This window comes from Vidua chalybeata, chromosome Z, assembly GCF_026979565.1.
Source record: "Vidua chalybeata isolate OUT-0048 chromosome Z, bVidCha1 merged haplotype, whole genome shotgun sequence".
NCBI lineage: Eukaryota > Metazoa > Chordata > Aves > Passeriformes > Viduidae > Vidua > Vidua chalybeata.
The window spans coordinates 52,632,108-52,647,912 of NC_071570.1; the positions used below are offsets into that span (position 1 = coordinate 52,632,108).

At 36.2% G+C, this 15,805-nt stretch overlaps 1 protein-coding gene across 9 annotated transcripts in view; it reads right to left on the minus strand.

The window, feature by feature from the left end:
* Positions 1 to 3,363: 3,363 nt before the first annotated feature.
* Positions 3,364 to 15,805, minus strand: part of PTBP3 (polypyrimidine tract binding protein 3) — a 38,185-nt gene continuing 25,743 nt past the window's right edge. For 7 of the 9 annotated variants that reach the window (XM_053932181.1, XM_053932183.1, XM_053932182.1 and 4 more), the window contains 8 exons: positions 13,658 to 13,826; positions 10,876 to 10,953; positions 10,099 to 10,229; positions 7,437 to 7,470; positions 6,710 to 6,802; positions 5,969 to 6,185; positions 4,886 to 4,963; positions 3,364 to 4,198 (listed from right to left, as the gene is read on the minus strand). In XM_053932181.1, coding sequence (XP_053788156.1) covers positions 4,066 to 4,198; positions 4,886 to 4,963; positions 5,969 to 6,185; positions 6,710 to 6,802; positions 7,437 to 7,470; positions 10,099 to 10,229; positions 10,876 to 10,953; positions 13,658 to 13,826 — 933 coding nt within the window. In that variant the 3' untranslated portion in view covers positions 3,364 to 4,065. The remainder of the gene's footprint in view (positions 4,199 to 4,885; positions 4,964 to 5,968; positions 6,186 to 6,709; positions 6,803 to 7,436; positions 7,471 to 10,098; positions 10,230 to 10,875; positions 10,954 to 13,657; positions 13,827 to 15,805) is intronic. The other 2 variants (XM_053932186.1, XM_053932188.1) reach the window with 2 other exon arrangements.

Sequence of the window (15,805 nt, forward strand, 5' to 3'; positions counted from 1 at the left end):
CTATGCAAGAGTACATAAGAAGGGGAATAAACAAGCAGAGTTAGACATGTAGGCATGCCTATGACCTCACTGGTATGTCATGGACACATAGTGGGATGGTTCCAAAGAGTAAAGCGTTGGAATGGAAGGATATAGATATAAGCTCTTCAGGAAAGACTAGAATGGTAGACAAGAAGGTGGTGTTGCCCTCTATGTCAATGACCAGCTGGAGATCATGGAGCCTCACCTGGGGATGGATGAGGAGCTGGCTGAGAGTTAATGGGTCAGGATTAAAGGCAAGCAAAGGACAGGTGTCTTTATAGTGGGGGTCTGCTACAGATTATCTGACCAGGAAGACAGAGAAGATGAGGCCCCTTACAGAGAAGAGCAGCCTCACATACACACACCTTCCTCATGGGGAACTTTAACCTCCCTAATATCTATCAACACAGCAGCATATAAACAATCCAGAAGCTTCCTGGAATGCACTGATGATAACTTCCTTCTTCAACTGATGGAGGAGCCAAGGAGAGGAGGTGCTATGCTGGACCTTTTTGTCCCAACAAGGAGGGACTGGTGAAGCTCAAGGGCAGCCTTGACTGCAAGGACCACAAAATGGAGTTTGAGATCCTTAGGGCAGCAAGGAAGGTGCACAGAAAGCTCACTACCCTGGACTTCAGGAGAGCAAACTTTGGCACCCTCAGGGATCTACCTCATAGAGTATCATGGGATAAAGCCCTGGAGGGAAGAGGGACCCAAGAAAGCTGGTTGGTATTCAAGGATCACCTTCTCCAAGCTCAGGAGTGATTATCCCTTCAAAGAGAAAGTCAGGCAAAAATGAAGGAAAAAACAAGGAACTCCTGGATGAACTCAAACACTAAAAGGCTACAAAGGGTGGAAGTAACGACATATAGCCTGGGAGGAGAAGAGGTTTTCTGAGCAGCCTAAGTCTATGAAACTGTGAAAGCTAAAGCTTTCCTTGGAAAGGGGAAATATAGCCTACATTTGTAAAAAGGAAAATGAGAAAGACCCAGGGAACTCTAAGTCTGGAAGTCCCACCTTGGTTCTCAGTAAGATTATGCAATAGGTGGCTTCACTAAAGCCAAATCATGCCTGACAGATTTAATGCCTTCTACAACAGAGTTACAGCAGTGGTGGATAAGAAAAGAACAACTGATGTCATCTACCAGGACTTGTGCTAAGTATGACACTGTCTCACAAAACTTCCTTGTTTCTAAACTGGAGACATGGATTTGATGCGTGGAACTCTAGCTGGAAACAGAATTGGCTGAATGGCCACATTCAAAGAGCTGTGGTCAACAGCTTGATGTCCAAGTGGAGACCAATAATGAACAGTGTTCTGTAAGGATAATCATTGGTACCAGAACTGTTAAACAGCCTTGTTGGTGACATGGATAGTGGAATCAACTGCACCCTCTACAAGTTTGCTGACAACATCAAGCTGTGTGGTGCAGTCAGCACACCTGGAAAGGAAGGATACCATCCAGAGGGATCTGGACAGACTGAGCAGTCTGAGTCTGTGAGAACCTCATGAAGATCAACCCACACCATTCTGTGATTCTGTGAAATCCAAAAGATAACATCCCTTAGGGGAACATTATTCCTAAGCCAGTTGAACTTTCCAGTACATAGTACATTCTGCATATTTATATAGATGCGTTGTACAGCACTTATTATAGCTACATCTATGCAGTCAGATTGGCTGCTGTTGTTGAGGAACACATTCACTGAGGTAGCTCAGGGTGCAGCTGCAGTGGAGCTGCAGGTTGAGCTCAGGCTGAGGGAGCCCAGGCAAAGAGGCCATGAAGAGCCAACCCTGGGCACAACAAGTGCCCAGGGACCTGTGCCCAGCCAGGGGACACCGAAACATGGCAGGAGCTGACAATGCCAGACCTTCCCATGCTTAGACTACTGGTGAGGGGATAAAAGCCCAGGGGATCCTTTGTTCTGGGTCCCTCCCCAGAGACACCATCCCGAGCTGATATTTTGTTATTGCACTGTGATTAAATTGTTTTAATAGTTGGGATGCCTGAGACTGCTATGGGAAACCTGGGGTCCACCCAGCAAGGAAACCTGTTCTGACTGTGGGAATGTGGGAGCTGTAGCTGGGAAGGGCCTCAGTCCCAGCTCAGGTGGTGCAAGAGTGACTGCCAGAGTGGCTTCCAAATGGTTGGGCAGGGAAGTTTCCTTAATACTACACCTGTAATCAATTTACATAGATAAGGTAGTATTTGGCAAGCTACTATAAGGCTGATTTTGCAAAAATAATTCAGAGAGAAAATTTGAGAAAGCTCACTACCGAATACTCAGATCATGGTAGAAACATACTCTTTCTTCTAGAAAGGAAAAAGTCATACAATTCAGACGAATAAAAACAATTACGAGTGGCAAAAAATTACAGCAGAAACAAATTCTGCAATAGTTAGAAGTAAATAAATGCCATGTTTGAAAGAAATAGGTCTTTAAAATGTGGTAAGTAAAATTAAATTAATTTTCAATTAATTTATGTGAAAGAAAACACTAGGGGAGAAAAAGCTCTTAAAATGAAATTTAGCTTTTTAAAATACTATCAGAAGTCATTTGTATTCATCTGTATACTCATGGCAAACCCTAACTGCATCTCAGCTCATTCCCCAAAGAAGAATCAAGTTTCAGTATCAAACATTTTTTCATACTTACAAAGGAAAGAAAGATAGCATTCTATTTATTTAATACTGTAAAGTATTAAAAATAAAGAAATGCAGAAACCCAAAAGAATATTCTGATACAGCCAGTGCCTCTCAAAAAGTCAGATGAAGTCCAGAAAATTAACTGGATTTGCTGTTTGGCCCTCCTATATAGGTTTGTTTGGGTTTTTTGTATATTTTTTCTGGGTCTGAATTTTTTATCAGTGAAGAACTGCTATCAGAGAAGTTCAACTAGGTAAATTTAAAGAATCTCTATGTGATTTCACAGCAAATGAAAGTTCATTTCCATCTACATCCAATCTCCATAAGAAAGCACAAGAAACTAGAATTCAAAATATTAATTAATGAAAAAATATCTTGAATTATCATGGAAAACATTTACAAAAAGACCAAGAGGAGAATTTTCACAAAGCCCACAATATTTTTGCAAGATACTTCAGGTAACACTCTAATGTATTAATACACATATAGTAAGGCACAAAATAAGAAATTAGGTAAATGCACAATAATTTAAGTATTAGACTGTAGAGTGGTAAAAAACCTCGAGGTTTAATTTTTCTGCCCTGAAAGATGACCTTAGCAAAAATAACTTTTTAAAAACTTGAGAAACCATCACAGACCTGAATATTTTCCGTAAGATTGCAAACATTTAATTATTTAGAGAAATGTAAAAAAGTATTTTAAATCAAGGCCATTTTCTTGTTTTATTTTCTCCAAGGTACTGTTACACATCCCTTTGTAGTAGAAATAAGACATCAAACTTCCAACCCACAGTCAAGCCAAACTAATTCTCCAATATCACACCTTAAAGAAATTTGTCAAATACTTTTATTTCACAGAGAGAAGGCACTGCCTTTTCTCTAATAATTTAATCTATAAGAACAGCACAGACTTTTTATTTTTATAAACAAGTTATTTGTAAAGATTCACCAAAGTATGAAGACACACCCTGGTAACATAAATACTATTTAGAGGATACTCACAGTTACTGTTTGTTTTGCTTCAAGAAACCCAAGCACTTTTTCAAATTAGTGTTTAATCTGCAGAGTAGATTTACCTTTTCATTAAACATACATGTTTGGTACATTGTAAAAGCACTCTAAATTGTTTTGTAAGGCTGATTTCAAACAAAAGCTGAAAGGATGGTCTCAAAATATAATTTTAAGTAGGAAATTTGCTGATAAATATTGTTGCTAGAATGATTTCACAGAAGAATCTTTCTATGGATGACATAATTGCAGCTAGAATCAGAAAAAATCATCACTTAATTCTTTGTGTATGAATGAGGTTTTTCTTTTAAGAGACAGAGTTGGTCAGAGCTGTCTCAGTCTCTATTTGAAGATTTTACTAAAACATTATGCAGCCATAAAGGGAAAATTCAGATTGAAGATTTTGAGAAGGAAACTCTGAGATGTTGGTTTTCTCCAAAGTCATGATTGTGAAGCTCAATGAGAGCGTGAACTGCTTCTTCCACTGAGCCCAGCTGGATAAGAGCCATTTTGCAATCTTTCCTGAAGAACAATAAAAACACTTATTAATCCTAACTAAATTTTCACTAGCCAAAACAGAAAAGTGGCATAAGTGTTTTTTTTTCCTCAGCTATATCACACACACTTGTACAGCAAGTACAAGTGTTTATGCATGTGCTAAAATGCAAAGATAAAAAAACGACATAAATTTTGTGAATCTGTGGCTTAAAGTCATGTCATTCTTTCATTACACTGGACTTCAAAAAGCTAGGTCAAAATAAGGCTTGAAGACCTCTAAGAAATACTTGTATTGTCCATAAAGATGGGATTATTCTAGCAGGTATGATTGTACTAAAATAATACTGCCAACTAACCTTAATTCATGTAGATACATTGTCATCACTGTCATTTTTTATATGGCATTTTACATTCACAAAGCTTGTATTTTTTCAAGAAGTAAGCATTTACTTTCCTTAAACTTGTTTTACTTTGAATACACATGGAATTTGTCAAAATGCTACATATTTTCAATTTAGTTATGCTAACTCAAGCATTCAATTTAAAATTTTAAGGCAAAGTATCATAAAAATCATGGTAGGTGTACCACTTTGCCTATAGCTATATATACATAGAATTTTGCCTGTAGTTGTGTACACACAAAGTCACAAAAAAGCAATTAGCTATTTTCTAGGATGAAAGCTTGCTTAGCAATTTTACAAGAGAACTTACTGGAAAAATTTGAAGCCTTTCACAGTAGATCCTTTACTTGTAAAAAGGTTCTTCAAATCATCAACAGTAACAGAAGGCCTAATTGAAAACAACAAAAACAAACAAACAAACCAAAAGCACACTCCTCTTAACTTGTAGAAGGGCACAGAGTTCTGTAATAATATCAAGATCTCAACTTTGGCTTCTAAACTAGTTTTTGCTGTTTAAATTTATCTCCATCAACTCAAACACTTCAGCCCAAAACATCTGCATTTACTCTACATTTTAGTATTACATTTTGCTACAAAAATATTTTACACACTCTATTGTTTTTCATCCAACCCTGTTCCTTTGTCAGTAAAATTCAGATTGCATAAAAATCGCCTAAAATCTTAAGGAATAACATCACATATTTTCAATTTTGAAAGATTTTCATTTTACTCAAAAAGCTGTTTTCAAAGTGTCTTACAATTTACTTTCTTACTGTGGCAAAATTCCATAGTTTCCTTTTTTCCTCCTTGCACAGCTGCCAAACAAGAGAAGCCTGTAAAACTTATGTTTGGCTGTTATTCCACACACTACTGATAATATTCTAGACATAAAAAGATTATTTCACTCTTAAAGAGCACACTAAATACTTTTTACGTACTCACATCTTGCCCTTCATGTAAGACACCTGAGTTCTGTAGAAACTGTTCTTTAAAAAGTGTTAGAATTATTAAATACTGTATCTATATTAAATAACAATGTCAATGATGAATTTGTTGTCATGTACATTACCTCAAAAAACACAACTTTAACCTTTGTGAAAATTTGTGACACGTGATTTAGTATGTCAAAAACCAAAAGCATGCTCTCAAGAAAACATAAATTGATCAAAACTCAAAGATGATAACTCCTTCAGTTGTCTTCTTTGCTAATGATAATAAAGGGACATTTAAAGGATTCACTTATTGCTAATTACATGAATTACAGAATGATCCACAGCAGAATGAATTGTAAAAGGCCAAGGAAAGAAAACCAAAACTTATATTAGACTTCTTAACTTGACAAACAGTTGCTAAAAAACATCTTTCCAAGAAGATGACACATGCAGATACTCACGGGATGTTGGACAGATGCAAGGTTGCAGATGGAGGAAAGATATTTTGGAAATTCTTAGAGCAGGGATTCTTAAAGCGATGTAAAGGGCTATTGCTATAGTCCTTTGTCAGACCTTTGTCCTCTTGTCCCTCACGAGGAAGTTGAATTGTCTGATATTTTGAAAGAGTAGCATGCATGACCCTTCCATAAAGCCTCTGTCCATTCAAGTGGTTGATAGCTAACCAGTGGAAATGTAATTTGAACAGGAATTAATGGAGGGGAAGAAAAGACTTTGAATACTAATAACTGTTTTCTACTTAGTGTCAGATTTCACATTCTAAATTTAAACTGCAACTTCCACATCTACCAGGTGGGCTATGTCACAACATTACATTTTAAAAAGGTATAGGATATAATATAATCTCCAGTTCAACTGCCAAAAAAATGCAAAACAGCATTTCAATACAGATCAGTTGATGATTCTTAAATAGGTAGATGTAAGATAAATTACAGGAAAATAATATCATGTATTATTAAAATAAATGACAGGAGAGTTGTATGTTTTAATTCTATTATTTACTAGATTGAGATTCATAGTACTACTTTTTTAAACCACTAAGAGTATTATCAAAGCTTGCATGTAGTAATGCAGCGTAATGATGAATTTTGTTTATGCTTGTCACTGACAGATGAAAAACTCCTCCTTTATATTAAACTCATGTTATCTTGAAGCATAACTGTGCCTTAAAAATCAATAAATACCTAATTGAGCTTGGGATGCATCTGCCATCTGAACCAAAGCAATTCCTCTTTTCTTAAACATGATTTTCACACGATGCACATCACCATACACACCTGCGGAAATCCAGAAAGGAACTTTTTTCAGAGTACTACTATGAAAAGCACAAGGCCAAGTCCAATTCTTTTGACTAACATTAGTGTTACAAAGAACAATACCTCATTAAACAGGTTGGGTAAAATATTAGTACAAGGAGAGTTTCAAAGTTTGTTTATTATATTCTGGGGCTCATAAGTGGAGGAAAATTCCCCAGATCCCAGTCAAACTACTGCATGCTTGTGTTCAGTTTTTAAGTAGTGCAATAGTTGTCCAAGTCTTCTTAAACGAGGCATATTAAAATATTAACTCTACCCAACACTGTCCCCTGCAACTAATGTATGAGCCAATTCTGTACAGCATTTCCTCTCATGCAACCTCTGTTTTTTCATCTTATTTTGCTTTCCCATTTTTTGTAGTAAACAAATTGGACCACACACCAAAATTCTTCTGACACTAACAGTTTTGCCATTTTGGCATCTGTGGCTTTTAAATAATGACTCAACTTACTGCCATTTTAAAACCAGTGTATTCTCTCAGTGCATTTCCTGGACATGCACAGAGCAATGGAGTTTGAATTAACCAGCATGGGTCAGATAAATAAAAATAACCACTAGCCCTGTGGTTTGTCAAGGTATATTTGACATATCTTACCAAATAGGATGAAAAGTCCATAAGGTGTGATGGCCTGTTTAAATGATAAAATGAGTACATTATTTCTAAAGCCATGCAAATGAAAACATCTATTCTGTAAGTGCATGGAAAACAAAAATAATGGAAGAGATGCTGCATACTAATACATAAACCTGTCTCTCCAAAAGCTATTCCCTGCAATAATCACAGTGTATGGCACTCTTGTTAATACACATTTGCTATGCACATGTAAAATATGTAAACAAGCAAACACTTCAGCTCATGCATTTTCATCACTCAAGACTCATTCTGTCATGCTGCAGAAGCTATTAATTTTTAAGTAGCTTCATTATTTGACCTTATCCTTTCTAAGCTACCTGCTCATTCCATGAAAAGAATGAAAAACATTTGTTAAATTAAAAATAAAGCATTAAAGAACTCTTTTGTATATTGTAAACAATGGACAATACCAACAAAACTAAAACCAGTTGCTTCAAAATGTGTTTGCTTTGTCTTCAATTTTGTCCCCATCCCTCTACATGGCCATGACATTCTAAAGGGAGACACAGAGAATTTAACTGTTTATGTATGAAGCATATAGAAAGTAGTACTTAAATTGTATTTAATTAGAAGCTGTGAACAGAAAGGTAAACATTGAAAGAAATTTCTCTTCAGTGATTCTCAATACAAATCTTATGTGCCAAGAACCAAATAAGATAATTTACAATCTAATGCAGCCAAAATTTTTTCAGCTGAGGCAAAGGTTTTGCCAGAAATGAGTTCTAAAAATATCTGCATATGAGAAGCACTACTCACACTCTCTAGCCCTATTCCTCCTCAACTCAACTTCTCAAATGTGTACCAAACATACCTAAATTATTCAAAAATAGAAGATATTGCAGCCTAAGTGTAAGGCCATACCCATTTATCATCAGCATTTAGTGATAGAGAACAATTACTATCAATGTAAAATCTAAATTCATCAGGAGTTTATTCTTCTGGCCAAAATATTTAAATTCAGGATGGAGACTTCTGTTTTTAAAAATAATTTTTTTATTCAAATGAGACTGAAATATTTCTACTTAAAAAAAAGGGGGCGAAGGAGAACGAAAGACAAAACCAGATAATTTAAAAGTCATGAAGGAATGTTAAAATGCACACTGAAACCCTGCAACAGGAGAGAAATATGAACCACAATAAGGTCAACCAGATTTTCTATACAGAGAAAAAGGAGTGACAGGGGTCAGACAACCAATACTGAAGAACAAGCGCTACAGAACTGCCAAGAAATGTATTTCCAACAATTAATGCTGTAGTACATTCTTATTCTTATCCTTTCAAGAAGTTGAGCATTTCTTAATACATGGATACTGTATCATGCATTACAGCACTAAGTTCTACATGAATTCGTAGCTATGATTCGCTTTACTTTTACTTTTTCGTTTACTTTTTTCGCTTTACTATGTAAAGCATCAATGTCCTAAAAAGAGCTCTGACCTATGCTTCATGTATGCTTATTTTTAAGAGGCACTCTCCTTTCAGATTCAGAAAATAATCTTAAATTGTCAACTGCAGAAAGTACATCTGCAGCCATCATCAGAAACTCCCTGATACATTGTAAAATCAAAGAAAAAGTAACTTGTCTCACAGCCCTATCTACAGCTGGGTTTTTGATGCTTACTGTGAATTTGGCTATTAGTACAAAACCAGAAATAGAACAATTACTTAAAGAAACTGGTGAACAGATTTTTAAAACTCAGAATATGAAGGCAACTTCAATTTTGCCAATAACTCCTGAAGTTTTACAGTTAAGTAAATGTATGGAGTGTGCACAACAAGAATTTTACATTGCTGCAATAGAACTGCTTATCAATAGTCAAAAAGAATTGTGTTTTAAGTCACGGCCCTGGTAAAGCTTGATTTTAATTTTTTACAAAGATGTCTATTGCTTTTAATTAAGAACTGATCAGTTTTCGAATAACATGAGGAAGATTATAGACCAGCTTACGTCATTTCCACTACAAAAATAACTTTCTAAGTTGTCCTTGGTAATTTTACTGCCACCATAGGAAACAGCATCTATGTGGTACTATGAAAAGTGAACATGGATACTTATTAACTTTTTAAAATAAATGTAGAGTGAAGTCAATAACATAATGTACCTGTGTTCTTTTTTTCAATCTAAAAAAAGTTGCAAAACTAGAAAGATTCTACACATGTTTAAAAAAGTATTTGATTTGGCATGCTTTTATTTCCTTTTCAGTTTCCTCCTTTCCATTTAATTCCTTGTTTTTTAACCAATGTAAGGAAAAATCCTTTGCCTTCTTTACAGATAAAAAAGCACACAGAGGAGTCATACTAACAGAGATATCAGTAAATTATCATACGTATGTTGTTTACATCTTCAAACATTTCCTACAGTTGACCATAGACTACTCTCTAATTACTAGCTACCCTGCTAACATAGGGTTCCTAAAGTAAATTGTGTTAGGAAGCTTTTCATTGACGACAGGAGTTTTTAAACCTCACCAATATTGCCAACTACCTAAAACAAGTATAGATCTGTCCTGTTTTTTGTATTATCAGCATAGAAAATTTCTCTTACTCCTTCATCTAATGTCAGTTTGCAAGGATTCTGGCAGTTGGTACAAGGTGACACATCAGTTCCTCCAATCAAACTTACTTCAGGGTTGAGGTTGCTGACCAGTAAAACGGAGTTTCCTGGAATATCAGGAATAGTCATGTGTCCGGGCGCTGCTGATGTGGTGACCGTGAGAGGACCAAGTGCTCCAGGAACAGGCAGAACAGAAGGACCTGGAAAGGTATAAATAGCATCACTTGACAATATCTCAAAGTGGATAAGGAAGAACACACAAGCAGGTTATATTTGGCAAAAGCATCAATATCCAATTTTAAAATACTTTTAAGGAATTTAGTTATTACTAGTATCTGACCAATAAAGCAGGAAGCACCTCCCTTTCAGAGAAAAAAGAAATATTCAGCTACACAATTAGACCCAAACAAAAGGGGACATAAATTGCAGCCCAAGAAAGCAAAAAAATAATTCAGCACACAAGTTTGTCCTGTGCTAGAAAGGGAAAGATCACAGTCTAAAAAACTATCTATTTCTCACTTGATAGCCAGAAAAGCAGAGAGTTCCCTCAATTTGTTTTGAATGTCATAGCAGTTTTATGATTCTGAGAAACAATAAATGCTTAATTTCTTCTCTTGCAGGTAATCTTTATCATGGCATTTAGGTTCTTTGCTTATTGAACAATTGTATCAGGATATAGTTTTTATTACAGAAACTTATTTTATTGAGTATTTATATGAGAAAGAATTACAATTACTCAAATTAATACTGTGTTCTGATTGCTATATTTTAAAACAAATGGCTCTGAATAGATGTATTCAGATGAGCCATAACTACAAACACCACATTTTTAGAAAACAAACTTACCTGCTCCCTGAGGAAAGCCCAAGGCTGGGGCAAACCCAGGAGGCCCTGTATATGATGGAAATATGATATTTTGGGTGGCTAGAGAGAACAGACAGATTTTTTAAAGCAGATTTTTAAAGTTTTAGAAAACAGAAGAGATTTCAGTAATCAGAATCAGCTATCAGTGTTGCTATTTTGACTTTATACATTATTCCAGATATTTATAAAACTTTTGGGTTAAAACTCTCATTGAAATCCAAGATTCTATGTTTTACAAAGACAATGTTCAGCCACTTTTAAAGGCAAATATTCTGGTCAGCCTCAACATTCCTCTCTAAAATGAGGAGTCAGGGCAAAATGTAAAATAGAGAAGTTTGAATAGGAAGGCACAGCAGAGGCTAGTATCCATTAAAGCCTGTGTTCAATGGTTTCTATTCACACAACGGATATGTATTCTAGAAATTTTCTGCAAGTAAATACTGTCAAAGATGTTTTGCAATGATTACATACAACTCCTGAATACTAAGATCAGTATAAGGTAAACAATATAAACTCCTACAACTAATCTCTGAATTTTACTAGCTGCTGAAATGCATAAAGCATATATATCCTGCTTTTTAAGGAGATGTACTTTTCCAGTTTGTGTAACTTTATAAATAATCAGTGGTTTTTATAGTTTCCCTGGAAATCACAAGCATTAACCAGATTTGGAATAGCAACATATAGAGAGTCCCAGCATCAAAGATAGCTCAGTGTTTTCCACATTAGTTTGTGGAGTCAAGTGCTACCCAGGGTAGCTCACAAAGCTGTGTTCTAAGCAGTTAGATACAAGCTTGAGTTGTGGATTCATTCATATGTAAGGACATACCAGATTTTAATTTTTTCAAACAGAGCATGTATAATTAGAAGACATTCTTCAAGTAATATCTGGTAATATGTCTGTTTTACTTCTCAGACCTCCACATCACTGACTAAAATAGAGCTAGTAACAAATGGTTATCAATGGGGATAATACAATACCAAAAGAAGTATCTATTATGAATTACAAAAAGAAATGTAACAGACACTATAGACCAAGTATTCATGAATACTGAATCACATCACACCTCCTCTTATCTGTGGCAAAAAAAAAGTATCTTTCATACAAAAAACTGAACACATTTATCACACCAAAGCAAGTAAATAAATTTCTGAAATTATACGGACAAGTTCTGGTAATATAGTTATTAATCACTTATTTACAATACAAGAACGGTAATGGAAATATTAATGAAGAAATAGATTTTATTCTGCCAAATAAGACCTGCATGCTGCACCCTGATACCAAAATAAGAATGTAAAAATTGTCAAACTGAGCTAATGGAGAAAGATCTGGAATTCTTTGTTGCCTTTTTTTTTTTTTAAATTCATTTGCTTCATGGCTATCAGCCTAGCTTTCTAAGCAAGCCAATTCATGTATTTATGCCCACTGGATGCAAGAACTCTTTAAATGCAAAATATGTGCAAAATCTGTTTATTTATGATGCAGTATCTTTTCCACAAAAAGCAGAAGAAAATTAAAGAAAAAAGAAGAAAAACAAGTTTCAAGAACAGTTTAGTTTTGCTATTAAGGTAACTTCAAGTCTGCAATAAGAAACAGATATAGTATTCTGAAAGTTACCAGCTTTGTCTTATAATTCTACATCAAAACTACATCCACTAGTAATAAGAAGTAGTGAAGGTATTCACATGACTTAGAACATCTTTTCTTCATGTTCTGTAACTAAAGCTTCTCAGAACATGCCAATGAACATGGAAGCACAGAAATAAACTACTCTAATTGTACTTTTCCCTTCCACTGACATTTCAGATAGTGCAAGCCTAATTAGTTAGAATATATTAGACTTGTAACAGCACATTTCTATAATGCTGTATGGCAAATTCCACCATCCTCTTCTGCCCCACACTGCAATGATCTTTGTCCATTACATTTAAGGGGAGCAGTAAAGACAAAAATCAAGAAAGTAGTGAGTGCAACTCGCTTTCTTATTCTAATCTAAGCTAACTCAACTATCCAAAAATCAAACTAAACCCAGTATTTGCCCTAGCTGCCACAAAAAAAGTAAAGAAAAATAGGGAATTATTCTCCCACATTTCTTACTGTGATAATCAATTGGACAGCACTTAGATACCTATTCAACAGCTAAGACAGTTCTTAGCTGTGTATTATTGCTAATGGTTGTCATTAGAGAGAGAGAAAAATAGCTAAAATTGCTCAAATTGTGTTGTGAGCATTTCAAGCAGACACTGTCTCCTCTATGCCAAAATGACTTCTAAAATTTAAAAAAAATGTCTTACATTTTATATTTTAAAAAATGAGTATAGACATGTATAAATACGTATAGAATTTTGGGTTTTCTTACAGTTTTGTTTCTTGCAGCACTCAATTATCCTAAAATATCAACAAATAAGAGATTATACCCTTAAAACATTTCTTTTCAAGTAGCCTTAGGCAGCCAGTGTCAATTTCTGATATGCAGTATTTACTACATTACCTGTACCAATGATACAATTTCACAGCATTTTAGTAGTATTTTGTAGCTTTTTTACAACACTTTAAAATTTGCCCACTAGTATTACTCATGTTATTGTTTCAGGTATTCATTTACCATGACTTGGACTTCATGCTTTCCACACAAATTTTACTGGACATAGCAAACAAAAATGTACCCCTCTATGAACCTGATATGATGCCAAAGCATAAATGTGACACAAAAATTATGATCTCAGCGTGTATTTAGCACTAGAAATGAAGGTTTCTTACCAAAGGGTAAGGATGTCTCCACGGTTCGTTGGCCATCACCAAAAGGAAGGTCAATGCGAGTGAAATCTCTACTTTTGTCATTGTTGTACTTCACTGTTAGGTTAGTTAACTTGGAGAATTCAATACGCAGAGTGCAGCATCCAGTGTAGATACAATGGCCATCCAGAGACTGAAGAAAAATATTTACATTTTCAGGGATAAAATACATTATGGCAGCCATCACTACAAGTTTATATTATTATTGCAGCCTTTCAGTACTTGAAGGTCGCCTCTAAAAAAGATCAGGACAGATCTTGTAGTAGGGCAGGTTGCTATAGGACAAGGGGTAATGGTTTTAAACTGGGAGGGTTGATTTGGATTAGCTACATGGAAGAAGTTTTTTTACAATGAGTGTAATGAAACATTGGCAGAGGTTGCCCTGAGAGGAGGCTGATGCCCACTGTACAGGGCTCTGAGCAACTTGATCTAATTGAAGGTGACCCTGCTCACTCCAGGGGTTTGGAATGGATGACCTTTAAAGGTTGCTTCCAATCCAAACCACTCCACCATTATGAAGTTTTCACCTTGCAATTGAACCCAAGCAGTAATTCACCTTCTGGTATTAAGCCCTCTTTCTAAACACCAAGTAGACAATTATGCTGCCATTATCATTACCTAAACCTCTAGTGTAATCCACTAGTTAGTATTACGTCACCTTGTGCCAACTGGATAAAACACAGCTTTAAGCATGACTTGACTTCCTATTTCTCTAATCTTACTTCTCTCCCATTCAAGACACAATATCAGATGGTAATAGGAATACTAACTTGGAAATTTTAACTCCATGAACTGATCCTTACATGAGGGACTCTAATGTAGGATCTGAAGCACAAGTCCCATGAGAAGTGCTGGAGGGAGCTGGGGCTGACTGCCCTTAGAAAAAGGAGGCTCAGGATAGACCTTACTTCTCTATACAATTGCCTAAAAGGAAGCTGTAGCAAGGTAGGAGTCAGTCTCTTCTCCCATGAAACAAATGACATGACAAGGGGAAATGGGCTCAAGTTCTGCAAGGGGAGTTTAGACTGGATATTATGAAAAATTTCTTCACCAGAAGGGTTATCAGGCATTGGAACAGACAAGTGGTGGAGTCACCAACCCTGGAGGTATTTAAAAGATGTGCAGATGTTGTGCTTCAGGACATGGTATAGAAGTGAACTTAGGAGCATTAGGTTTATTATTGGACTCAATGACCTTAAGGGTCTTTTCCAATACAAGTCCCAGACCTACGCATGATTTCAAGTGAAACAACAGAGCAGATGGATCCTGTGCCCAAGAATACCCAGAAGCAGTGTATAATTGTTGTAGATGATGCCCTGCCACAGTGAACAGAGGCACCCATCTGCTGACCTGACCATTGGTCTAAAAAGGTCTCTAGTCTGCCTCTCTGGGACTTGAATCACAGGTGTCATGAAAGGATTGCTAAAGCTTTTCTACACATCTGACTATTTATTACCTCCTGCTCCCTTTATATGAGAACTAAAGATGACTTAGATGAAGGGGCAGAGGCCTCATCAGCAATTTCACTGACAACACGAAGCTGAGGAGTGGCTGATACCCCGGAGGGCTGTGCAGCCCTTCAGAAGGATCTCAACAGCCTGGAGAGGGGGGCAAAAAGGAACCTTCTGAAATTCAGCAAAGGCAAATGCAAATCACAGACTAGGGCCTGATTTGCTGGAAAGCAGCTTTACAAAGATTGTGTATCTTTGTGGACCACAAGATGCCTGTGAGCCAGCAATCTTCCTTGTGGTCAAGAAGGTCAGTGGCATCCTGGGGTGCATTATGAAGAGCAGTGCTAGCAGATCAAAGGAGGTGATCCTGCCCCTCAACTCAGCCCAGGTGAAGCCACATTTGGACTGCTGTGTTCAGTTGTAGGCTCCTCAGCCCAAAAGAGACATGGAGCTCTTGGAATGGGTTCAGTGTAGACTTACAAAGATGATTAAGCAATTGGAGCGTCTCTTTCATAAGTAAAAGCAGAGGGAGCTGGGCCTGTTCAGCCTCAAGAAGACTGAGAGGGAATATTATCAATGATTTTTGTTTTGACAGACTCATTCAAGTCCTGAGTATATGCTATACATTTGTTTGCAGTTGATGATAGAGTGCTGTCATCTT